This window comes from Bos indicus, chromosome 9 (assembly GCF_029378745.1).
Source record: "Bos indicus isolate NIAB-ARS_2022 breed Sahiwal x Tharparkar chromosome 9, NIAB-ARS_B.indTharparkar_mat_pri_1.0, whole genome shotgun sequence".
In the NCBI taxonomy this organism is placed as follows: domain Eukaryota; kingdom Metazoa; phylum Chordata; class Mammalia; order Artiodactyla; family Bovidae; genus Bos; species Bos indicus.
In genome coordinates this window covers 23,376,491-23,402,991 of record NC_091768.1, presented here as the reverse complement: position 1 = coordinate 23,402,991, position 26,501 = coordinate 23,376,491, and the positions used below count along the sequence as shown (strand labels likewise).

At 42.3% G+C, this 26,501-nt stretch overlaps 1 protein-coding gene across 1 annotated transcript; it reads left to right on the top strand.

Moving 5' to 3' along the window:
- The first annotated feature begins 39 nt into the window (after positions 1-39).
- Positions 40-26,501, top strand: PGM3 (phosphoglucomutase 3). The gene is made up of 13 exons (XM_019967093.2): positions 40-151; positions 1,672-1,877; positions 3,236-3,420; positions 4,779-4,846; positions 9,763-9,896; positions 11,246-11,441; positions 12,732-12,889; positions 14,228-14,311; positions 21,158-21,256; positions 22,703-22,816; positions 23,873-23,995; positions 24,833-25,006; positions 26,047-26,501. Exons 2-13 carry the CDS (start codon positions 1,674-1,676, stop codon positions 26,134-26,136), a joined length of 1,629 nt encoding a protein of 542 aa, XP_019822652.2. The 5' UTR covers positions 40-151; positions 1,672-1,673; the 3' UTR covers positions 26,137-26,501.

Below are 26,501 nucleotides of genomic sequence, written 5' to 3'. Positions count from 1 at the left end.
GTCCCCCGTGCAGATTGGCTGAGGGGCGGGGCAACGAGCCGGAAGCCACGCAGAGCCACGTCTTCGGATTCTCAGCGCCGCAGTCTGTTCCCGGCGCTGCGGCGAGGAAGGTGGTCGGCGCGGTGGGGGTGAGGGGAGTGTCTTAGCGGAGGTGAGCGGGGCCCCGAGGCTTGGCGGCGAGAACGGGACGTTGAGGTGGGCGGGCGTTTGGCCACCCGAGAGGCTAGTGGGCCGGCTGGCGGACTGAACTGCGGGCCGCGAGGGACACGCCTACTCGTCCTCGGGCTGGGGAGCGGGCTGGAGGCTTGGGCCCGAGGGTCGAGCTGGGGAAAGGGGTCTAGTCCATCACCTCAGTGCGGGCCTCAAGGCTGGGTGCCAGGAAGCGTGGGCAGATTCGGGGGCGAGGAGGAAGGGGAACTAACCAGGTGCTGAAGGTTGAATAGAGGGAAGGGGATCGTTCTTAGCTTTTTTGAGTGGTGACAGTTTGGACTTGACAATACTTTCGATAAAAAGCCTTTGCATACTCATCAAAAGTAGTTTTAGAACATAAAACTCTTGAAATGACGGAAGCATTTTATCTTGACTTTTTTTTTTTTTTAAAGACTTGTGGACGAAACAGATTTACGCCCTTATGAATAATTATGGTATATTGCCAACTGGTCAGTTTTTAATGAAATGTCTTCATGCTTGAAAAATAGATTTGATCACTCTGGGTCAAACTAAATTAGCTTCCTAAATGCCAGTTTTTTCCAGCTGAACAAAAACATTTAACTGTTCATTGAAGTAATGAAGGACAATAAAGAAAACAAGGAAGCCTAGTGGGCTACAGGCTGACCTTTGACTTTAAAATTAAACGTAAAAGGAAGATGTTGCTTGTTTCAGAGCTTAATTTAGAAGGGCATCAGGATCCTCCCTTATGAAAATACAAAAATCCACCCCATGGTGTATGTGGAGGTCTGGGCAGTCTTGGAGAGGAGGCTTTTCCCCTTTGCTTTTCCTTTGGGAATCAGTCTCTGTAGCCTGGGAGGAATAGCAGAACTTCACAGATTTCCCATATATTTTGCATATGCAGCTTAGATCCACCTGAGAATGTGACTTTAGGCCTCAGTCCATCAGCAGCTCCCCATGTAAAATTTAGGTTGGGTAAGCTAGACCCAGAATTAAGTTTTCCCATTTATAAAATGAGATGATCCCTGATCATGTAGGATTTTGTGAATCGTAAATGGTCATATGTGTGGATTTATTTCTAGGTGCTCTTGTTCTGTTCCATTGATCTGTCTTTTTTATACCAAGGCCATACTGTTTTGATTACTGTAGCTCTGTAGTGTACTTTGAAATCAGGGAGTGTGGTGCCTGTTCTTCTCAAGAGTGCTTTGATTATTCAGCATCTTTTGTTGTGCTGTGGAATCTTCATTTTACTTGGGAGTGGACTGTTTAAAAGTTTGCCTTGTGTCCAGGAATTGCTGGGGACAACCTGATTTCTGTCCTGAAGTGGACAAAACAGGTAATGCTAACCCATGAATCTTTCTACTGTTCTTCCCTCTCAAACATAGGCTTCTTTGGGGAGGATTAGAAGGAGGCAGATATATTAGTTTGGGATAACAGGTTTTGAAGCAAATGGTCCTTGGAAGATTTCTTATTATACCTGAAAAATATTCCTTGATTTTGCAGACATGGATTTAGATGCTGTTACAAAGCAGTCAGTGTTACATGCCAAGCCTGACGGGCTCGTTCTTCAATATGGGACTGCTGGATTTCGAACGAAAGCAGAACACCTTGATCATGTCATGTTTCGAATGGGATTATTAGCTGTCCTGAGGTCAAAGCAGACAAAATCTACCATAGGAGTCATGGTAACAGCGTCACACAATCCTGAGGTAATGCATTTAGTGCTCCAGTAAGACAAGCTTTTATTTCCAAGACCAAACCTTAGTTTCTGAGCACTTTGACCCCAATTCAAATTCTGATTCTAGTACTTCGCTTTTTCCTTGTTCTATGCCTTTGTTTTTGAACAAGCACTTTTCTTAACAAGTGGTCATTTAGCTCACAACTCTAACAGTTGTGGAGAGAGTGAAATGAGACAGTCATTTTTTGGATTGTGTCCATGTTGAGAAATAACACAATGGCCTTATAACTTAGTTGTATTGAGACAGCATCAGTAATAAAAAGTGTTGCCTCTGTTAATGTGGCAGAGACTTGAAGAGATTGGAGGCAAGCTGGGGGAGGGGAGATGACAAGTTTTTGAAAAGACTTAGCACACTTTGAAAATTTTCAGACAGGTCTTCTATAGCTAGGGAATAGTCTCCTGTTCTGAGTGAACAGCTGGACATGTGACTTCAGGGATCCAGAAGTGAACATTGGACTTGATTGATCAGGCCCGATGAGTCTAGGGTTTATGACAATCGAGTTTTTTTAAAGTATTCCTCTGATGCACCTTAACTATCTTATTCTGTACTGGCCTATAACTCACTAAAACATTGTTTAAATAATATGCTTCTGTTCTGTTGCTAGGACACAAGACTTTTGCCTTTGTAGCTAAATCAGCAGGTTAGTGAGGGATCCTAACCTCTTCCTCTCACCCCCGCCCCCACCGAAAAACAAGAGGATGTTGCTTATTCAGCTTCTAAATGTGGATTGTTATAAATGTGTTAACTGTTTAAATGTCTAAATCACCACACTTGCTTAATGATTTGTAGGCAGAACCCCACGTTTATTGTTAATTCCAGAAGCACTTCTTAAAACAATTTTGAGCTCTGGCCTTCCAGTGTGTTCTTTTGAGTGCAGCCACAGGGAGAAGGATCTCCAGGGACCCTGGTTCTGCTGCAGTTGTGCCTCATCAGTTAATTGATGGTGAATGCACAGGTGACAGCCTTTTAAAAGGCTAGGGGGGCACAGCAGCTGTTGGGTGTAAGAGTCGGATAGATGATGTTTTAACATCAGCACTGACACTTCCTAGCCGTATGAACATAAGCAGATTACTTGCTCTGAATCTCGGTTTTCTCAGAGATTGGAGTAACCATAGGAGGATTAGTTAGATTGATGACATGTGTCGTGAGGATTCACTGAGGTGAGGTATGTACAATACCTGGTCCAGCACCTGGCCTTCAGTCATGGTCACCAGTGAAACTGCCCAGCCGTCACTGTCTTTTGTTTGGGGAGAAACAGCTTGGGTTTGCTTCCTCACCCTCATGACTGCACAGATGACTTATTACTTTTTATTTTTATTTTTTTTTAGGAAGACAATGGTGTAAAATTGGTGGATCCTTTGGGTGAAATGTTGGCAGCATCCTGGGAGGAGCATGCTACCTGCTTGGCAAACGCTGAGGAACAACATTTGCCGAGAGTGCTGGTGGACATCAGTGAGAAGGCAGCCGTGGATCTGCACCAAGATGCCTTCGTGGTGATCGGTAGAGATACCAGGTGCACATCAGAGCCATGGGGAAAGCTGATTTTTGAATGCCACATAAATGGTTGTATCAGTTTTAGCACCCGAGACAAATGGAAAGAGTCAAGTGGAGTGGAACCACCCTGAGAGGTTCCTCCTGGTCTTTTCATTAGGACGTAGGAGTGAAGTCACTGCTACAGCTTGGGCTTGGTGTCCGAGCCCCAACTCTCAAGCTTACTGCACGAGTTGAGCAAGTCACTTAACCTTTTGGAGCCTACCTTTGCTCACCTGTAGTGTTGATGGTGAGCCTGCCTCATGCAGGACTTCCTGAGGATTGCATAGGGTAATATAGGCAATACACCTGTTTCCTGGCACAAGACAGGCACTTGCCAAATGTCTCCCATCCCTTTATTTCTGTAGGTTTGCGCCTTTCCCCTGTAGAGTAAGAACATGTGATTATTATTTAACTATGTTTAGAGATTATACCCTGTGTTATTGTTGGCTCACACATCATTTTCCTCTGCTAGAGTTCATTGGAAAGTGTTAACCATCTATATTATTTCTACATGTTTGTCACATTTAGCAGCTCTTGCCTTCTTTCACAGAGAAGTGTTACTTTAAAATGTTAGATTAAAAGTGTACTTTGAAACAGAAGCATTCTCTTTAGCATAAGATCTGATTCTAGCCAGAGATTTGTTCTAAAGTAAATTTCTACTCAGTCTCCAATGCCTTACCATTTTGCCCTTACCCATTAAGTGTTTTACCCTTAACGTGTTACCACGGATTGTCGATTTGGCTTTATGTTCTGAAGCAGATACCATCTCACGGTAAATCCATCCACATGTGTTTTCCTCTCACCTGTTTACTAGTTTAAATGATATAGAAAATCTTGTTCTGTAAAGCAGGTATGTATATTGATCTTTATTTTCAGATAGAAAAATAACTTACTCTGACTTTTTAACATGAAAACTAGATTCTGTATTCTTGGTGGTTTAACACCTAGCCTTGGCTTACGCACGCTCTGTGTGTATTTACCATTACTGTTTTCAAGCAGTAAATGTGGTTTTACCGTCAAACTTGAAAAAGTGCTCGAGTGTAGGAGTAATTAGTGTTACAGTTAGATTAGTGTTAAAGTTTATATCTATTTCCTAAATTCATTTAAAAGGCAAAGCTCTTTCCAAGAAGCATATTGAGAAAGGCTACTGGAAAATGCTTACACTTTACCCATATATTTCTTTTCATAGTTTTTGGGCTCTGCAGGTTTCATTTAGTTTGAATACAGTGGACTTATTATTCTGAAATTTGTAACCCAGAATTTCTGCGTTTGCTTTTAGAACTTGCAGCTCAGTTGGTCTTGGATTAGATGTAATATTTTCTTCCTTTTCTTTCCTAGGCCTAGCAGTGAGAGACTTTCACAGTCTGTAATAGATGGCGTGACAGTTTTAGGAGGTCAATTCTATGGTATGTACTTGTTCTGATTTGTAAATTAATCTTTAAAAAAAATCTCAAAGTGAATACATAATTTAGAAAAGTTTGAAAATAAAATTAAAGTGAACTTATAGATATAAGCTACTAGCATTTTAAGTTAAAAGTTAAAAACATTTTTTTTCTGGTCATTCGTGTTATATTTTACCAGTAGGAGATTATCTGTAGGCAGTGCTGATCTTAAACAACTTCCTTTAGTGAGGCTGAACATACTGATACAAAAACCCTTGAAGTTACTTGAAAAACTCATTCTGGGGAGTTCTTATTACTATCAGGCAGGTATTCTCTAATAACTGATCACGTTTGGAGTCAGTGTGACAAATAATGATGAAAAATACCTTTGACAGACTTGTAATCATGATTTTTAAGTTTTGACAGATGATCTTTCCTATTTTACCAAGTGAAGAATTAAATGCAACGAAACAGGCTGGAATCCTCTTCTCACACTGGTTGTGCATCTTGTGAATGCAGTGATTCCACTAGGCTTGGAGGTGAATTTTCCTAGTGTCAGATCTCTCTCATTTAAAAGTATCTTCTCTTGATCCTCTCAACCTCCTGTGTGTTCCCTCAATTCCCAGTTAACCCGGCCTCTTCCAGACTTGCCTGGTTTGCTTCTCTATTTGCTCTTCTGATTATAAGTAGCCTGTTGGCAGTGAATCCCCGTCCTTGCCCCTCCAGGGAAATGTCTGTCCCAACACTCATCTGCTAGGAAGCAGAAATTCACCTGGGGCCTGGGCCTCCCCAGGGACTGTTTGGTTAAGCTGCCGGACCCTGTACCTGCACAAGTGCTTGTCTAGAGAGAGGACTTGTAGCTTTTGTCAGATACTCAAAGGGATCTGTGACCTAAGAATAACTCTCAGAACTTACATTTTAATTTTTGTATTTCAGTTGATCTCTTGGCAGCTATCCACGCTGTGAACTCTCCCTTTTTTTCCCCTACTTCCTTGACTTTGTTACTCCATGTTGTCCTGTTTGCAGGATCCTCTTCTGTCTCTCCTAATATGGGCTTTGCTCACTTCTTGCTTTCATTCTGCCTCATTTCTGAATGAGCATCCTTGCTGCCATAGCTCCAGCTGCAAATATTGTTTTATTCATTCATTCATTAGTTCATTGGACAGTTTTGACTACCTGCTACGTAGAACCCTCCAGGAGTCTGTTTCATGGCATAGCTCAGCCTATAGTAAGAAACCCATTTTGGATCATGACATGGGTCTAATGTGCTTGTGTGAATAACTGAAACAGAATTTTCAGAGAACAGTACTTACCATCCTCCATGACATGTGTTCATCTGTTTCATTAAAATAATGGAGAAATGCTGACCGGGTCTCACTAAGTAGATTCCATGACCTGTTGTCAGGGTTTTTTTTTTTTTTTTAAATAATTTAAAAAAGAAATTCTTTTCAGCTACACCGGGTCTTCGTTGCTGCGTGCGGGCTTTCTCTAGTTGCAGCGAGCGGGGGCTGCTCTCTAGCTGCGACATGCGGGCTTCTCACTGCGGCGCCTTCTCCTGTTGCTGAGCATAGGCTCAAGGCCCTCAGGCTTCGGTAGTCGCGGCTCTCGGGCTCAGTTGCCCCGTGGCATGTGGACTCCTCCTTGACCATCCCCTGCGTTGGCAGGTGGGCTCCCAACCACCCACCACCAGGGATGTCCAGCAGGTGGATTTTAAAGCACTGGTCTGAGTCATGTTTCCACGTAGGTGGCTGCCCACTCCCCGAGGTTCCCCCTGTCCCAAATCGTGTTCTTTCTGCCATCCACAGAATGAATGGTTGACCTTTCCAGCTCTGTCATTCTAACTCTAGAACCATCACTCTTCTAGTGTTTGAACCTAGGAAAATTTGAGAATGATTTAAAAACAAACAAACATCTTTTGTTCATTGCTCTCTTCCACTTAGTGTATTTCAGGAAATCAAAGGTGGTTGATGTGGCTGCAAGCTCAGGGAGACTGGGAGAAGCTACTAGAAGATAAGGTTAGGGAGGTGAGTTGGGGCCGGGTCGTTCTAAGCCTTACAGGTCGTGAGGAGAATTGGGGTTTTACTTTCAGTATAGTGGGAGTCCACTGAAGGAGTTTATGCCAGCGAATGGGATCACATTTTCACTTTAAGCCAGTCCCTCTGGCTGTGGTTTAGAGGAGGGAGTCGGTCATCAGAAAGGAAGAGAAACCAGCTAGGAAACTATGTAGTAAATTCATGCAAGACTTGCTAGTGAGAAAAATGGGAAAAGGTGAAATTAGTAATGAATTTAAAGGATTTCTGTGATTCATGGTGAGGTTAGAGGTGTGAAGAATGGCTGCTAGGTTTCTGGGTTGATCTGTTGAATGGATGGTGATGTTTTTATTGAGTCACTGTCATTTAGTAAATGTTTATTTTGTAATTTTGATTCTGGTCACAAAATCCACTTGTTTCAGCCTTCAGTGTGTGTCTCTGGACTTTTGTTTGTCTCTCCTTATGCACTGCCGCTGAGCTGGTCTGAGCTTTTACCCACTTTTTTTCTTAAAGCTCTTCCACCTTCTCCCATCTAATCCTTATACCAGAGCCAAATATCTGTTTCACAGCTGCAGTGCTCAAGAACCCAAAGTGATCATTTGCCTTCTGCCCAGACTCTTGTGCTTGGCTTTGAAGACCATTGACAAGTTTTGTCACACTGTATTTATTGGATCCTGGTCCACTTTTGCTGTTTCTCTTGCTTCTTACTCGTAGTCCCTTTCTTGTGTGTTTAGCTATTTTTGACTATAAGCTGTTTGTTTTCTGGGAGAATTATCTGTGGGACATTTTTGAGGTTTACCATGAAGGTGTATCGCCCTGGCAGGGTTTAGTGTTTGCATCTGCTCGGGGTACTACCCGGCTGGCGGGTGATAAGGTTCTTTGATGACAGCATTCTTCTGGATCCCTGTGGTTATGTGCCTCTGAGCTGGGGGTCCCTGGAGGCCTGTACTTGTGATGACAGCTCTTCAGGAATAGACTTTCCCCTCTGCCCTGTTTGGTGCCAAGTCAGCTTTCTGGGGAGTAGGCCCTGGGGGCTTACTCACTTCTGACTCTGTCTTGCCCTGAAGAATTGTTGTTTAGTTGCCAAGTTGTGTCCAACTCTTTTGCAACCCCATAGACTGTAGGCCGCCAGGCTCCTCTGTCCTTTGGGTCTTCCAAGCAAGAATTCTGGAGTGGGCTGCCGTTTCCTCCTCCAGGGATCAAACCTGTGTCTCCCGCATTCTAGGCAGACGCTTTACCGTCTGAGCTACCATTTGTATATAGTAGTGTGTATATGTTAATCCCAACCTCTTAATTTATCCCTCCCCTCCATGTTTCCCCTTTGGTACAATAAGATTGTTTTTGAAGTCAGAGAGTCTATTTCTGTTTTGTAAATAAGTTCATTTGTTTCACTTTTTGAAAATTAGATTCCACATATGAGTGACATCATATGATACTTGTCTTTGGCTTACTCCTAGTATGATAATCTCTAGGGCCATCCATGTTGCTGTAAACAGCATCATTCAGCCTTCTTTACGGCTGAGTAATAACCCATTGTAATATGTACTGCATCTTCTTTAGGCATTCCTCTGTCAGTGGACATCTAGTTTGCTTCGTGTCTTGGCTGTTGTAAATATTGTAAATAGTGCTGCAGTGAACCTTGGGGTGTGTAATGTGAATTCTGGTTTGAAGAACAGGCCTTTGGGGCTTCAGGCACTTGAAAGCCTGTTCTGCTGGGTTGCATGTCTTAGATCAGCATGGACCTTCTACACAGAGAACCATTGCTCAACTCCTAGTTTAGAGAAGTGCCCTCAGAGCAAAACGGGCTTCTCTTATCTTGCATCCTGGAATTCTCACTTAACTCTGGCCTAATTGGTACTGCAGTTCTTTTTGAAAAGAGATAAAAGTCTTTTATCTTTCATTTTCGGTTGTTTTTAAAAGGAAGGTTCATCTGAATTACATAGTTTATAATGTTATGAAAATAGAACTCAGTTATTACTTTTGTACATTGCCAGCGATCTGTACCAAATGACTGGTTCAGCTGTCATTAGTAGTTCATATTTCTTTTAGAACTGAGTATGTGTCCAGCGTGTGCCTCTTCCACCACCAAACAGTTCATTCTGACTCCATCCACCTGGCAGCCACATCTTACGCGTGCAGGGCTCAGTGCCTCAAACCTTGCCCCTCCCCGCCTTCAGATGCTGCCACCTGGGCTCCTGACCACCCTTTCCTTGGGCCGATTAATTTGTTCAGATAGGCACATAGAACTCAGGGAAGCATTTTACTTCCTAGAGTACCAGTTTATTATAAGGAGTGTAACCCAGGAATGGCCAGATGGTAGAGATTTATGTGGGGAGGGGCGTGGAGCGTCAGTGCTCCCTGGGCACCCCAGTCTCCACTGGCTCCCCATCCTGGAACCCCATCCTTCAGGGTTTTTATGGAGGCCTCCTTACATGGGCATGGCTGCTTAGATCTTTGGTGTTTGAACTCAATCTCTTGTCCCTCCTTTCTTCCCTCCCTGGAGCTTGGGAGGAGGTTGGAGGAGGGCAGGGAGGACTATAAGTTTCAGTTCTTTAATCCTGTGGTTGGTTCCCAGGCAACCAGCTGCCACCCCTAAAGTTTCTAAGGGCCTTCTGAAAGTTACCTCATTAGCATAACAAAAGATGCCTTTCTGTGGATGCTCTGCCAGAAATGGAGACAGATCAAATGAATGATTCTTAGTATAAATCACAGTATCACAGCATGACCTGTAGTTTTAATGACTTCAGTGGATGTTTATGCATATTTCTGGGTGGTTTAAAACTTAGCGTTTCTTGTATTTTCTGAGATGTCTTTTTTTAAAGAGGATTTATGACCCTGAAATTGACACAGTATGAGTCTTCCAACTTTGTTAAGAACTATGTGAAATGGCTTTTTGCGTTTCTGTGACAGATTATGGCTTGCTGACGACGCCCCAGCTGCACTACATGGTCTTCTGTCGAAACAGCAACGGCCAGTATGGAAAGGCAACCGTCGAGGGTTACTATCAGAAACTGTCCTCGGCCTTTGTGGAACTTACCAAACAGGTCAGAATCTCTCCAGTGTGGTTAGGGTTTGAGCAGTTGCCTAAAAGAACATCAGTTGAACAGTTTATTTAAACATTTGTCACTTTTTTCCCCCCAAATTTGGCCTGTCTCCTTTTTCTTTCCAGGGCTCTGCAAGGTCTGGCCCTTGTACCCAGCTAACTCTGTGTTGGCATTTATTTGGCAAGGCACATAGTATGTTCTTGTTACCAACCAGGGTTCTTGGCCTCCTTAATCAGTAGAAATTGGTAAGAGGCCAGACAAATTCAGGCAGGGCTTTGTTGGGGCCTGTGCTGCAGCAGAAGGGAGCAAAACCCATAGATTCACTTGCTTGCTGAGGGGAGGCCAAGGTGGTTCCTTACACTGGAGGGAAGAGGTATGTCCAGGGTTCTGGCGAGAGGAGGGCTTAGGTGGTTTGTCCACCCCTTAGCTGGTATTGCCTGCAGGGGCATGCACAGTGCCTGCTTTTGCTCCCAGCTCTTCAAAAGTAGCAGTTGAGTCTTTTTGGATGGTTTTCGTATCTTGTTGTCCATAATTTGCCCCAACTGCATGCATGCAGTTATTTTCAGTCCCTCTTCTCTTTGTATTTTGTTGCTGGAGGAGACTTTGTCAGGTGCAAGCGCTGCAGCAAAGGGTCTCAAGTGCCAGCCTGTCTCATTTTGAGCTCACTGGGGGAGAAGCGTGACGAACTTGCAGTTTTCATAAGTGTTCATGCAGATGAATTTGCTCTTAGAGTTACTGTAGGTGCTGTTGGCGTCATACTGGAAGCATCTACTGTTAAGAAAATCTGTCTTCAAGGTGTATTAGCTTCCTAAACCTGAACAAAGATTTGAGGGGTATAATTCACTTGATCAGCCAATATTGAGCATATGTTATTGTCAGGAATTGTTGACCAAAACCAAGTCCTTGCTCTCATAGAACTTATATTTTGGGCTGAGGGTGGGTAGGAGAGGAGATTGCCAGGAAAAAACCCACTTGCCCGGTGGTGGCATACACTATGAAGAGAATGACAGATATTATTGCTGCTCATTCATCTGTATACTCGTGCCCACATTTGAGTGACTGCTATGGAATACAGACTAATAAGGGACCCTGCTAAATTATAATAAAGCTTCATTTCTGTAATTTATTTGGTCTGTAAAACTTTTCCAATTTCTGTGACCAAAAAATGGTGTTTTAAAATCTTACTTGGGTGTTTTACAGTTTTCATATGAACATGTGTACCCTTCTGTTTCCTGGCTTAAAATAGACATATTAACTGAAATAATGGAAGCTGTTTACATATGCATACCTGTGGTTTATGCTTCACTTTGGTATCTTGAAATTGTTCTTCCATTTCTTTTCCTTTTCAGGCCTTCTGCCGTGGAGATGACCACAGAACACTTAAGGTTGACTGTGCAAACGGCATAGGGGCCCTGAAGCTGGCAGAAATGAAACACTACTTCTCCCCGGGGCTGTCAGTTCAGCTGTTCAACGATGGGACCAAAGGGAAACTCAATCATTTATGTGGGGCCGACTTTGTGAAAAGTCATCAGAAACCTCCACAGGGTATGCAAAAAATGTGTTTTTAGAGCTCTGTCTGAAACCAGTCACTCAAACGGAGGTGGCAAAGAGAGAGTTGTGCAGCTGTCCTGGCCCCGCTGCTCTTAGACATCTGGGCCTCGTCCGCTTGCCGTTGCCATGCAGTGACACGCAGAACACGGCTGCTCTCGGCCCTGAGAGTCTTGTGACTCTCCACAGGGGGTGGGAAATCTGGTGGAAAAAGCAAAATCAGGACGTGGGATTTTAGAGCAGTGATTCTTAAGCTTTAGCAGACATAAGAATCACCTGGAAGGCTGGTGAGCACGTAGATTTCCTGGGCTCTACCCCAGGGGGTCAGATTTTGTAGGTCTCGGGTGGTTTGTCCATCTGCTGCTGTCCGTCTGTTGTGGTAAAGGAACAGTCATGTTATCTAAAATCTGATGTGACCGTTGCTCAGGTTCAGTAAACTATGCAAGTTACACAAGACATTAACTCACTGGTTGTAATATTTTGCTCTGAAATACCAGTGTTTCTTGTTACTGATATAAACAAATGAAAATCACTTTTTTTCAGGATTAAAGTATATACCGTATCTGCTGCTGATTATTTTGTATATAAGGATCGGCATTGTATGTAGTACAAGGGAAATTGAATTCAGTTTAATACCTATAGCTTTCAAAGCACTATGTGGGAATCTGTGTTGCCAAACCACTGGCTTGTAGAAAGGAATTTTATTTTAGTATCATATAGGGTTTCAGCTTAGATAGATTTTAAGTGCTCTTTTTTCACTTAGCTGTGAAAGAATTTACTGTGTAAAAATACTAGTAAACCTGTTTACTATTTAAAGGTTAAGATACTGGTTTTATTTGGAAGGGTGTTTATGTTTTATTTCCATTTAAATGAATTCTCTTCCCTTGATTTTGAAACAGTTGTCTCCATTCATGTTCAAAAACAAAATATGCTTATGTAGAGCCTCAGACAGGAGGAATGATCAGGATTTTCCTCATTGACAAAATACTCCAGTTACTTATATTTGATTATACCCTCTGCTTGGTCACTAAGGATAGAAATGGTTCTTTATCTGTAGGTGTTTAATATTGCTGAAGTCCTGGAAGGATAATTTTAAACACCTCTTGAAAAGTCATAGTGGGCATGCTTCTGTATAACACAGAGGGTCACTTATAATCAATACTTAATGGAAAAAAAAAATTTCCCTCTGTAACTAGTGTGAGAGAAAAACCTAAAACTTTTAACTTACATTAAATTTTATCCCCCTTTCTTAGACTGAAATGTGTTTTGATTTATTCTGTGTGCTAGGAATTGAAATGAGGGCCAATGAAAGATGCTGCTCCTTCGATGGAGATGCAGACAGGATCGTTTACTACTACCATGATGCAGACGGTCAGTTTCATCTCATAGACGGAGACAAGATAGCCACCCTCATTAGCAGTTTCCTCAAAGAGCTCCTGTTGGAGGTACGGTGTTGGGGCTGACCACCCTTTCAAATAAGACTCACTGAGGAAATTGTTCCGTATCAGGCAGTTGCTTGAATGTCTCAGAGGCATGATTCGTGGGGAGTTCCTCACGTCTGTGGCCAGAAAATACAAAAAGAAATGGTCATTCCTGTCATTTCAGTGTTAGGGCTCTGGTTTTGGAACCCAGAGGGAGTAGTCTTTTCTCTTTTGGCAGAGAGCTTCATGATTTGGAGCTTTACAAAGTTCTGGTTTCTTCATAGCTGCCTTTTTTCTTTTTTGGCCTAACTGTGGGGCATGTGGTATCTTAGCTCCCCAACCAGGGATTGAACCCACACCCTCTGCAGTGGAATCGTGAAGTCTTAACGGCTGGACCACCAGGGAAGTCGGTAACTGATATTTTAACGAGAGGTTCACGAACATCATTTCCCAGAGCCTTGAGTTTATATAAAAAGTCTCCTCTGAGGGATTTATTTACTATGATTATGATAACCTTAGTGACGTGAGGTTTATTATATTATGCTCATTTGGAAATCTCAGATTACCTTTAAGTATAAAATGTAATGATAATTATCATAATATGGAAAAGGTATACTTTAAGAATTCAGTGTGTATTTTTATTAAAAACTGAAGAGATCAAGAAATGACAGGTTTCTCTAAAAAGGATTCTTTAGCAACCGAGATGTCCTTCATAGGTGAATAAACTTTGGTTCATCCAGACAAAGGAGTATTATTCAACGGTAAAAAAAAAAAAAAAAAAAGGCTATCAAACCATGGAAAGACATGGAGGAAATGTGAATGCATATTTCTAAGGGAAATAAGTCAAACTGAAAGGGCTGTGTATATCACTATGGGTCCAACTATAGGATATTGTGCAAAAAAAAACGAAAACACAAAAACTATGGTGACAGAAGATCAGTGGTTTCAAGGGGGTGGGGAGAAATGAATGCTGAAGGATAAATAGATGGAGCACAGAGGATGTTTTAGGGCTCAAAATATTCTACATACTATAAGCATGGAAACGTGTTCTTATACATTTGTCCAAACCTGCAGAATATACAGCACTAAGAATGAATCCTAATGTAATCTGTGGAGTAATATAAAGGAAAATCCGGTGATTAAAAAGAATTCCTTGCAGAATTGCTTTAAATAATACTCAAAAAAGTACTTAGGTTTTTTCCTGGCATACATGTAAATTTTCCGTGAGTTGTTTATTGCATAAAACTAAGTGATGGCCCAACTGGCCAATATGTTTTTCATCCTTTAGAACTCTGTTTATAGGTTTGCTTTTGTAGGGTCTTTGCCTTTGATGGCAAGGTAATTGTCCTTGTTTTTGTCTAGATTGGAGATGGTTTGAGTCTCGGTGTTGTACAAACTGCATATGCCAATGGAAGTTCAACACGGTACCTGGAAGAAGTTATGAAGGTATTGAACACTTTCCAGTTTTTGGTAGCTTCTTCATCATTACCTAAAGTGAGGTATTTCTGTGAGGAAAATAATACCCTCATAAAAATGAATAGATTGAAATGCATGGAACTGAGCTGTTGTTTACCTAAGGGTAGAAAGTCAAAGTGTTAGTCGCTCAGTCGTGTCTGACTCTCTGCAACTCCATGGGCAGTAGCCTGCCAGGCTCCTGTGTCCATAGGATTCTTCACGCAAGAATACTGGAGTGAGTTGCCATTCCCTTCTGCAGGGCATCTTCCTGACCCAGGGATTGAACCCAGGTCTCCTGCATTGCAGGCAGATTCTTTACTGTCTGAACCACTAGAGAAACTGAACTTAAAGGTAACTAGAAATCAAACAAAATTAAAGAAAAAATTAAATTGTCCCTAATGCAGAAAAAGAGACTTTCCTTCCTCCCTTTTCCTAGAGTGTTTCTTTTAGCAAACTTATGTTTTCTCTGTCCTTTTGTAATGTCAGTCTTTTGAAAGGCAAAATAGGCCAGTTTTAGTTAAGGTTTTTCTATAAGGGCCTAGAGTACCTCTTTGAAACATAAACATCAAGGAAGGTAGCATCCCAACACTTAGCCTCCTGAGAGTTTGACCACCTTACCACTTAGAGTTGGGCACCCATCTGTTTGACAGAGAGATGTGAGAAATTGTATCATTCCTTTGAAGAAGGGCAATTAGCCAAGCCCAGTGGCCACAGCTTTCGGACAGACCCTCGTAGCTCAGATGGTAAAAGAATCTGCCTGCAATGCAGCAAACCCAGGTTCGATTCCTGGGATGGAAAGATCCCCTGGAGAAAGAAATGGCAACCCATTCTGGTATTCTTGCCCAGAAAATTCCATGGACAGAGGAACCTGGTGGGCTACAGTCCACAGGATCGCAAACAGTTGGACACAACTGAGTGATTAATATGCACGCACACGCATGACAAAAGGTATTGCAGTCTTCCTGAGAGGTAGACCTGTTTGGTAGATAGACTGCCATGGGGTTTTGTAGGGGGAGAGACTGGGCTCAACTCCTGATACAACAAGGAAAAGTGGAGATTTTATAGCCAAGGAATAGGATATGGGGGCAGGGAGCGGGTTGGTGAATGGAAAATTGCCAAGAGGAACCTCAGGGAGGGTTCTGGCTAAACCAGCCTAACAGGACTTCTGTTGATGGCAGGCCTGGGTGGTCAGATGGTACGGGGTAGGGACTTTGGGCTGATATGGAGGGTAGGGGATTCCAGCTAAAGTGATTGAGCGAAAGATTCTTTGTAAAACTGGGTCCTTGGAGACATGGCTGAGGACAGGACCTGTTCAGGCCCCAAAGAGCCTGACTCTCATGTGGTTGAGGAGAGCTCTTGGTCACGAGATATCTTGAGGTGAGTAAAAGGGTGGGATTGCTTTCTGTCTTTGCAGTCTCTTTCCAGGGGTCCCTAATCTTCAGGATCTAGTGCCGCGATCTGAGATGGAGTGGCTGTGATGTCAGTAATAGAAAATGCACAATAAGTGTAATGCACTTGAATCATCCCGAAACCATTTCCGGCCCCCAGGTCTGTGGAGAAATCGTCTTCCACAAAACTGGCCCCTGGTACCGAAAAGGTTGGGGGCCGCTGTCCTAGAGGATTGCCTGTGATGTGCATCACAGTCTGGCTTATTGCTTATTCAGTAACAGAACTTGTCTTACTCTTCTGTGGAGATGTTTTGTGGGTTGGTAGGAGATTTTGTTTCTAATCATTTCCCCAGCATCCACCAGGTGACTCTCCCTTGTACATCCCACCTGCTTTAAGAATCAGAGGCTGCAGGACCCAAATTGGGTCTGCAGAAAGTAATTCTTTCTCTCCCTGGCTAGTGTGATATTTTCCAACGTCAGTGTTATTCCTTGTCAGATTCCTGCATTTCACTAGTTTTTGTGGCCATGCCATTCTTTTTAAAGCAGGAATGGCAGTCAGGTTCCTTTCGGATCTGGATAGAAGTGAATGAGTCCAGCAGCTGGGCACAGACTTGGAGGTGTGGCCAGGCCAGCTGCTGTCACCTTTGGTCAGAGTCTTCAGGAGAAGCCAAAAATCTGAATTTTGGTGTGAATTTCTTACCTTTGAAGTCTTGGCAGCAGCTGATTCAGCATTTAAAAGAAATGGTTAGGCCACATGAAACATGTCTGCAGGTGACTAGCTGGTGTCCTGACTTAAATATATGGTTACGGTAAATATATGCCTTAAATATATTATATATATATATATATCAAGGGACTCCATCTGGGGCCCACTTGCCTGCCTTTCACAGAGATTCTTGGTGTTTGGGTTATTCTGTATTTTCTTAATTTGTGTCTCAAAAATGGCTTTTATAGTAAGATGCCCTGTTGAGGAAACTGAACATTGGTAACTTCCTTCTCAACACATTCTCTTGTAGATTTAATATTTTTAGCCCTAGCCATTCATGAGGTCTCCTAAACCCAATAAAATGCCAGGCCCGTCTGAGCTTGCTCTTTTGCAGTTTTGCTGCTGTCTTTCCTTAACCATTCTCTTGCAGATCCATCCAAGACTTGCTGCCCACTGTTAGTACTCCAGTCACTGATTTCTTACTAGGAGTAGCCATAGAAACCACCTAACCTAAGCCAGAGCTTAGCAAACAGTGGGCTCTGGGCCACATTGAACCTGCCGGCTGTTTCTAGTTTCATGGGAATACAGCCATGCTTTTGTTTTCATATGGTCTTGTGACTGCTTTCTCACTACAGAGACAGAATCAGGCAGTAGTGATGGAGACCACGTGGCCTACAAAGCCTGAAATATTAGTTATCTCTTTATAGTAAAAGCTGGAAGACCCTGATTTTAAGCCATTCTCCACACTGTAGCTAAACAGCTTTCTGAAACAATCAGATCAGGTCACTCCCCCAGTTGGAATCTTTCATTATAAGGGGCCCCTCAGCTCTCTCACGCTGCTTTACCCTGGAGTGTGTACTCCTGCTGTGCAGTCGCTCCCCCACAGGGACACTTAGGCTTTGTATTTTCATTGCTTAATCTCACTAGACTAAGTTCCCTTAGTCTAGGAGCTTTGTTCCCTACGATGGTAGGTGGTGGTGGTTCAGTTCCTAAGCCATGTCTGACTCTTTGCGACCCTGTGGACTGTAGCTCACCAGGCTTCCCTGTCCTTCACCATCTCCCAGAGTTTGCTTAAACTCATGTCCATTGACGTGGTGATAACATCCAACTATTTCATCCTCTGTCGCCCCCTTCTCTCCTGCCCTCAGTCTTTCCCAGCATCAGGGTCTTTTCCAGTCAGCCAACTCTTCTCATCAAGGGGCCAAAGTGCTGGACCTTCAGTTTCCGCATCAGTCCCTTCAGTGAATATTCAGAGTTGATTTCCTTTAAGATTGACTGGTTGGATCTCCTTGCTGTCCATGGGACTCTCAAGAGTCTTCTCTAGCACCACAGTTCGAAAGCATCAGTTCTTTGGTGCTCAGCCTTCTTTATGGTCCAACTCTCACATCTGTATGTAACTACTGGAAGAACCATAGCTTTGACTACACAGACTTTTTCTCAGCAAAGTGATGTCTCTGCTTTGGAATATGCTGTCTAGGTTTTTCATAGCTTTTCTTCTAAGGAGAGAATATCTTTTAATTTCATGGCTACAGTCACCGTCTGCAGTGATTTTGGAGCCCAAGAAAGGAAAATCTGTCAGTGTTTCCATTTTTCCCCCATCTGTTTGTCATGAAGTGATAAAATTGCATGCCATGATTTTTTTTTTTCCCCAGACTTTTTATTGAAGGATAATTGCTTTACAGATTTTTGCTGTTTTCTGTCAAACCTCCACCCTGAATCAGCCATAGGTATACATATATCCCCTCCTTTGGAACCTCCCTCCCATCTCTCTCCCCATCCCACCCTGCTAGGTTGATACAGAGCCCCTGTTTGAGTTTCCTGAGCCATACAGCAAATTCTCGTTGGCTATCTACTTTACATATGGTAATATAAGTTTCCATGTTACTCTTTCCATACGTCTCACCCTCTCCTCCCCTCTCCCCGTGCCCGTAAGTCTATTCTCTATGTCTGTTTCTCCATTGCTGTCCTGTAAACAAATTCTTCAGGACCATTTTTCTAGATTCCATATGTATGCATTAGAATACAATATTTATCTTTCTCTTTCTGACTTACTTCACTTTGTATAATAGGTTCTAGGTTCACCCACCTCATTAGAAGTGACTCAAAGGTGTTCCTTTTTATGGCTGGATAATATTCCATCGTGTGTATGTACCACGACTACTTTATCCATTCATCCGTTGATGGACATCTAGGTTGCTTCCATGTTCTAACTATTGTAAACAGTGCTGCAATGAACAATGGGATACATGTGTCCTTTGCAATTTTGGTTCCCTCAGGGTATAGGCAGAGGTTTATAACAACAATAAAAAATGTGAGGGGAAAAAAAAAAAGCTCAAAAGCTTAATTAGATTTCATCATGCCAATAAAATGGACAACAGAGGCGGGGGGTGGCGGGGAAGGAAAGACAAAATCCAAAAGAAACTACAGAACAAGTCAAAGCATAAGAATACTAAATGTTTTTCTTGAGTCACTGCTGTCCTTTCCTTTGCTGGGAGTCACAGCCCACCTCACCTCCCTAGGATGCCCTCCAACACTATGCTGACCTCTGGAGCTTCTGTGGGGCAGCTCAGATTCTAATCTGGTCCTACTCCTCTGTGTTCTTGCCTCCAGTGTCCACAGCCCTCAGAACTAGTGCTTTTTCTTACGTGGGAGCTCTCAGTGTCCTTTTATATATTCCATGGACACGGAGTATGCCTAGTTGATCGTTTGGATTTAATCAGCAGCTTGTACAGCTGGTGGGAAGGTTTAGGGTCTTCTTCCTTAGACACACTGCCCCTGGGTTTCAGTTGTGGTTTTATTTCCACCTCTGCATGTTTGGGTCGTCCACTGGGATTTGCTTCTGAGGCTGTCCTGGAGGACTTGGGTTTGCCCCATGAGGGCCAGGTGTGTGTGGAGGTGGTACAGCTGCTTGGGTCACAGGGGTTCTGGCAGCACCAGGTACTCAGGAGAGTTGGCAGCTAGGGCAGCAGGAAATACAGTGCCCTAGAAGGGTATGGCAACCAGTATTGGCCAATATGCTCCAATATTGCCTGGAGAACCCCCCTCCCTGATAGAGAAGCTTGGCATACCACAGTCTACAGGGTCGCAAAGGATTGGGCACAACTGAAGCGACCCTGCACGCAAGACACAAAAGATTTATTTTGCCTGTTGCACTGTCCCAGTGTGAGTTGAGTGTGAAGGTGGTGCAACTGCTTGGCTGGCAGGAACCCTGGTGGTGTAAAATGTGCAGGGACATGGACTGCCTCCACTGCAGGAGTTACGGCCCTCAGTCTTTTTTCAAGCCTTTTGTAGCTGGCTATCAGAAGGCCTCTTTGGCCAGTCTTTCTCCGTAGCTCTGCCCGTTCAGGCACTTAGAGGGCTCTCTTGCCTGGGGTCCTTCTCTGTTGTTGGGCAAGTCAGGCACATAGAGGGTGGCCCCCCTGGCTGGGGTCCTACTCTGTAGTTCAGTGCATCAGGCATTTGACGGGCCAGCCTCTCTATTGCTCAGCTGCTGATGCTGACATGTCAGGGGAGAGAGGGCCCCCACGCGTGCCTCAGCAGTATCGCCTTGCTTCCATGGCTGCCTGGCTTTCCTCCACAGGCATTTCCCACCACAGTCTCCTCCCTCACATCCCCTCGATCCATCTCTCCGCAGTCCACAGCAGCGCTTGCCCTGAGATTGCTCCACAATCCCTAAACTCCAGCTGCCAGCCATTGTGCCTTCCAGGGGACCTGGGTCCCTGTCTGGGGTATGTATGGCTTTGGCAAGGACTGTCTGATTCTCATTCCATTTAGGCTGTGACAGATCAGCTATTTCACTCTCAGCCTTAATGTTTCTCCTCTGACTCAGACAGCTGCCCCACTGTGAGGATCAGACCCCTGCTTCAGTTCCCCCACCTGCCGAGGGCAGGTCCAGTCTTACTAACACTCCTGTTTTTCCCCCTAGTTCCTTCGTCCTACTGAGTTTTGCGTGGTTCTGTATATTCTTTTCCACTGGTCAGGTACTCCTGTCTGCTCTCAGCTGGTGTTCTGCGTGCACTTCCGTGTCTGAAGGTGTAGTCCTGATGTACCCGTGGAGAGATGTACTCTACGTCCACCTACTCCTCTGCCATCTTGTTCTCTCCCATGATCTTTTTTGAATGTTGAGTTTTAAGCCAGCTTTTCACTCCTCTTTCACCCTCATCAAGAGGCTCTTTAGTTTCTCTCTGCTTTCTGCCATTAGAATGGTATCATCTGTGTATCTGAGGTTGTTGATACTTCTCCCGGCAGTCTTGATTCCAGCTTGTGATTCTTCCAGCCCGGCATTTCGCTGGATACATACTCTGCATATAAATTATATAAGCAGAGGGACAATATACAGCCTTGATGTACTCCTTTCCTAATTTTGAACCAGTCTGTTGTTCCATATCTGGTTCACTGTTTTTTCTTGACCTGCATACAGGTTTCTCAGGAGGCAGGTAACGTGGTCTGATATTCCCATCTTTTTAAGAATTTTCTGCAGTTGATTGTGATCTACACAGAATTTTCTAAATTTGCTGGTATATTGAGTGCAGCACCTTAACAGTATCATCTTTTAGGATTTTAAATGGCTCAGCTGGAATTCCATTACCTCCACTAGCTCTGTTCCTATATTTCCTAAGGCCAACTTGACTTCCCACTCCAGGATGTCTGGCTCAAGGTGAGTGACCACACCATCGAGGCTGGAAGTACACAGTAAATATCTGCTGATTAACTGCTGCTGTTTTATAAATATGTGTGTTTCAGGTACCTGTCTACTGTACTAAAACTGGTGTTAAACATTTGCACCACAAAGCTCAAGAGTTTGACATTGGTGTTTATTTTGAAGCAAATGGGCACGGCACAGTAAGTTCTCATAAATGATGATCTGCCTTTAGCGTGCACTTTTTTTTTTTTTAAAGATGGAATTCTGTACCTAGTTAGTAATAGGTAATATTCCACTTTGTTGAAATGATTGGGATGGTGATAGAAATGATTTAGCTGATATTTTATGTTCTGTGAAACCGTGGCTCTCTTTTAGATTGTAATGATCTTCCTTTGAATGTGAAGAGAGAATACTAATTTGTTCCTATAATATATATATTTTCTTTGAAAATAAGTAGGTCTTAATTCCCCTGCAACTGGCAATTTATACATCATTTAAAAATTTTCTTCAAAAGTGTTAGGTTGAGGACTAACTTATAAGCAACTAGAACTGAGTTTAAAGTAATTTGCAATAGGCATATAAAATTTTTTATGACTCTTAGCAGAGGAAGAATCAAAGTTTGAGATATGATTTGCATATCCTGATACTCACCATTTTAACATATATTAATAAGTCTGTAGTATGTTCATAAGGTTCAGAAATTTTCTTTATTATGTTTTTTAATATCTAGCCTCGTTTCATAAATGGATTTGAGATGGTTAACAGAAAATGTTATCTAGGTCAGATAATTCTCATTAATTCAAAATTAGCTTGAATAGGCCATGACTATAAGAGGAAAAATAGTAAGTTACTAGAAAATGTAATTGAAATATAACTTCAGTGATCTTATGCAGGGTTGGTAAATGCTTTTGAACTAGTAAATATTTTAGTTTTCACAGGCCATAAGGTTTGTTGCATCTGCTCAGATCTCTAGTGAAGAGTGTAAATGAAGGGGAGTGGCCATGGTTCCAGAAAACAAGTGACCAGTGCAGCTTAAGTTACCAACAAACTTCGTTTCATGGAGTGGCCGAATGCGCTGTGCTGCTCCTTTTCGGTACTGGGCCTCTGAAGGCACTCAAGTCATGTGTGGGCAAGCAACTCAAAGTGGCGGGAATCCTGAGCAGCATGATGTATATTATATTAAATATCCATGGCACTGTTTGCCATAGTGTAATATGTATGACGAACCTCTTTTCTACTTTTGCTTAGCTTATGTCGTTAAAAATTAAGAAAACTGTACTAATGGCAATGAATTAGATTCTTCAAAGTAGAATGGATACAGGTCAGGCTTAAGGAAGCTGGTTGCCCAGAACTGGTTTAGCTGGCTGACAGTAACATCATACACCCACCATGTGCATTCATTCACCTTTGCCAGGGTGATTATTTTCTTGGTAATCTTCACATTTTGGTAACCAATTTTATAATCCTATAATACATTCTGAGTTCTGATTTGATCTTAATTTCATATATTCTACAGCTGCCATTTTTATCCCCTTGGTTTCTCCAGATTCACTGAGAGTTTCAAAAGTAGTTTAGTTGGGATGATGGTACTTACGACTGGGGCATGGTTAGTGTTTGGTGATTTTTTTGGTATGCTTTTATTGTAGGTACTGTTTAGTAAAGCTGCTGAAACAAAGATAAAACAACTAGCAAAAGAATCAGAAGATGAGAAAAGGAAAGCTGCCAAGATGCTTGAAAATATAATTGACTTGTTTAACCAGGTGAGAACTGTGGGGGGATGGTGGACTCTTGGTTGTGCTGTGCTTTGTCGCTTGGTTGTCTCTGACTCTTTGTGACCTCGTGGACTGTAGCCCGTCAGGCTCCTGTCCATGGGGATTCTCCAGGCAAAGAGTACTGGAGTGGCTTGCCATGCCCTCCTCCAGGACTCTTGGTTACTTACACAGTCAGAAGGTAGACAGGGTCATGTACTGCATCAGACACTGAAGTGGAAAAGTTGTGGCAGCTTCCTTGCAGCTGTGTAGATTTATACGGAAGTGCAGTGACAGAACATTCATGTGCTTCAGATTTTCAAGTAATGATTAGTTTACAGCTGAGGTCAACAGATTCAGCTATGAAGTATATCTGTGAGGCTAAATATATACACACACACACACATATATGTTTTGAAACCAACCTTGTCAAGGGAATTCAGAAAAAAGTCTCTGATGAAGCACATCTGTGGGTCAGATGATTGGGACTGGAGTGGAGACTCTGGCAGTGGAAGAGCAAAGCATAGGTCAGTGGAAAGCGGTAGAACTTATATATGAGAGTCTTGCACATATTGGGCAGTTCATATACCTCAGTGTGTAATCCTTGCATAACAGGAAGCGTCGTCGGCATAACTCCCGTTTTATAAATGAAGAAACAGACTTAAAGAGTTACTCAGTGGCAGAGTATGGCAGAGTATCCAACTTTAGGTGTGTTTTACCACCAAAAGCTCCACTTTACCATGCGTGAGGCCTTCCACCATCATGGCATAATATCTCAGAAGGGATCTAGTAATAAATAAAATGTTGATTCAGAATGTTAATGTTGGAACCTTCAGAGTTATCCAGCCTAACCTCACTTTACCTATGAGCAAGGAGATTAAAGGCAGGCTGGTATTAGTATTCTCTATAGTCCTTTTACTGTTGCCTTCCATACAGGTCTGTCCCTCGCGTAGTTCATTTATCCACCCCAGTCAGTCATGCAGCATGGGGGGAGGAGGCAGCCAGGACATGGTTTTCTGACAGAAGACATTCGTATCAACGCCATGCTTGTGTTCTCGCATTTTGCAGACAATTGGTGATGCTATTTCTGACATGCTGGTGATTGAGGCCATCTTGGCTCTGAAGGGCCTGACCGTGCAGCAGTGGGACGCTCTCTATACAGACCTTCCAAACAGACAGCTCAAAGTTAAGGTGTGAGCCAGATCACTCCCTTTCTAAAAATTAACTAAAATAAGTTCATTCTACACGTATGTATTGTGTAGAAAAGATTGCATTTTCTCACATCTTTAAAAACTACAGAATCTCTCTTAACCATTCTACTGTTATTTAGAAGTATTTGGTTTCCAACTTTATTATAAATATGTATCAGTTTAAAAGATTTTATTATTTAAATTTTAAAGATGTGAGGAGAGAACAAAATAATGAACCCCCTTTACACTAGCTTCAACTAGTATCTTCCACATCCCCAATATTATTTTGAAGCAAGCCCTGGGTAGCTTGTTGGTTCAAGTGTAGATGTCTCCTTCCTCTGCATTATTCTTGGTTCACATAGTACTTCCGGAGGCTAGATGCTGAGAAGTAGAATCTGGGCTGCAAGGGCCAGAATTTTTAAAGGCATTTTAGATAAACTGCTGATTGTTTTCTATATGGATATATACCAGATTACACATTTACCAACAGACATTTTTGAGAGACAGATATTGAATCCAGAGTTCACAGAAATGACTGCTGATTGTTCAGTTTTTTTTTTTTTTAAGGAGATTTTTATGATCCCCTTTTTAAAAAATACCTAAGATTATTTGATCAATGACTAAGCCATATAGTACTGGCCATTATTTCAGTAGTGACTATAAGACAGTCTGTGGTGATCTATCTCAGTACTGTACTTTGTGGTACAATCAGCTGAAATATAGGTCTGTTCCTGTTGACATGAAATAGCCATAATCTTTTAGTGGGAATTACGTTGAATGGGTTAAGCTTCTGAAAGGGAGTATGATATAGAAAAAAACATGAAATGCTTGTGCCTAGGTTGCAGACAGGCAAGTCATTAGCACCACAGATGCTGAAAGACAAGTAGTTAAACCTCCGGGACTCCAGGAGGCCATCAATGACCTGGTGAAGAAGTACAGGCTTTCTCGCGCTTTTGTCCGGCCCTCTGGTACAGAAGACATAGTCAGAGTCTACGCAGAAGCAGACTCGCAGGTAAGCTGAGACAGGAAGGAGGAATGTGCAGTGAGAATCTAAAGAGGTGGAGGAGGGTAGCAGGAAAGAAAACTATTTTAATGGTATTGGAATCTCTAATGTTCAAGATTTATGGAGCCTTTTTTCTTCAGTAGTAGTTACAAAGTTGACTAAAACTCCCCCAGATATTCTTCTTGTAATGTATTCTATATTTCCAAAAGGGTCGTATTTCTAACTGCTCTAAGAATACTACTTAGTGTACCAATACATACTTAGTTTGACACACAGTAATTAAGCTTATGCATCCTAAAGTGGAATATACTTTTTTCCTTCATTTAAAAACATCCTATTGCTTCATGAAAATGACTTACTTTGAGGTTCATTTCTAAACTCACTGATACTGCACCCATGCTGCCTGAAATTTGTCCTTGTGTCTAGGCTTTCAATTTGGTTTTCAAAAATTTTCCTTTAAATGACTGCCTCAGATAAACACTTAAGTCTCTGACCCTATCAAGAAAAGAGACGCACACAGCAAGGCTAAGTTACAGGGGGGTGACCAGAGCCTCAATAAAAGATCTTTTCAATTTATATAGTAGCTGATAGCTTTTTTGCAGAAATTCAGGCCATTATAGAATGTAGTAAATAAATATATCCCTGGTGCATGAGGAAAGGATAACTGGGGCCTCAACTGTTACTTCCTCTTTTGGTCAATTGTGGCTTTCTTGCCACTAACAACTTACTGCCTAAAGAGTCAGTAACTCTTCACACTATTACTGACTGGAGATGTATTATTATGTCTTTTCTTACTGAATTTATTCAGAGTTTTAACATGATAAATCAGATTATAAAATAAAGTTAGCTAGGAACTTACCTGATTTAGAAGAATGTGACTTGTTTTCCACTTATCTATTGTAATTTGTTACTGAAAGATGAAAAAAAGTTGTTCTCATTTGAATTATTTGTTAGTGAAACAAAATTGGAAAGCTTCCTCCCCAGGAGTTGCAAGTAACCTGGTAGCTGCTATGTCTTTTTCATCTAATATCCTTTTATGTCACTTGCAGGAAAACACAGACAGCCTTGCATATGAAGTGAGCTTGGCAGTATTTCAGCTGGCTGGAGGAATTGGAGAAAGACCTCAACGAGGTTTCTGAGGACAATTTTTATATTCTTTAGAAACCAGAACTTTTTAAAAAAACTTTTTTAAAAAAGTTCCTACAGAATAATATTACTGCCACTGTTGTGACAGGTTCATAATAATGTTTACAGTGTACCTTACTGGATTGTTTCTAGGTCTGATTATTTTTCTTAAACACTACCAGAATCATTCTTTAGAAATAGGTAAGCCTTATATTTGTTAAGTTTCATTTTTTAAGATAAAACTAAATTCACCTGTAATATTAGTCACACTAATGTAAAATACTGGAGCTCAAGTATATGATTCAGTCATTAACTTTATAACATATGCAAGGAAAAATTCATGAAGGCTGCTAGAAAATTAAAGCTTATTTATTACCAA

Excerpts from the sequence above, each read along its gene's own strand:
- PGM3 (XM_019967093.2), top strand. The coding sequence starts at position 1,674 with ATGGATTTAGATGCTGTTACAAAGCAGTCAGTGTTACATGCCAAGCCT. Across the intron at positions 3,421-4,778 it reads GTGATCGGTAGAGATACCAG|GCCTAGCAGTGAGAGACTTT; the intron begins GTGCACATCAGA and ends TTTCTTTCCTAG. Across the intron at positions 9,897-11,245 it reads TTGTGGAACTTACCAAACAG|GCCTTCTGCCGTGGAGATGA; the intron begins GTCAGAATCTCT and ends TTTCCTTTTCAG.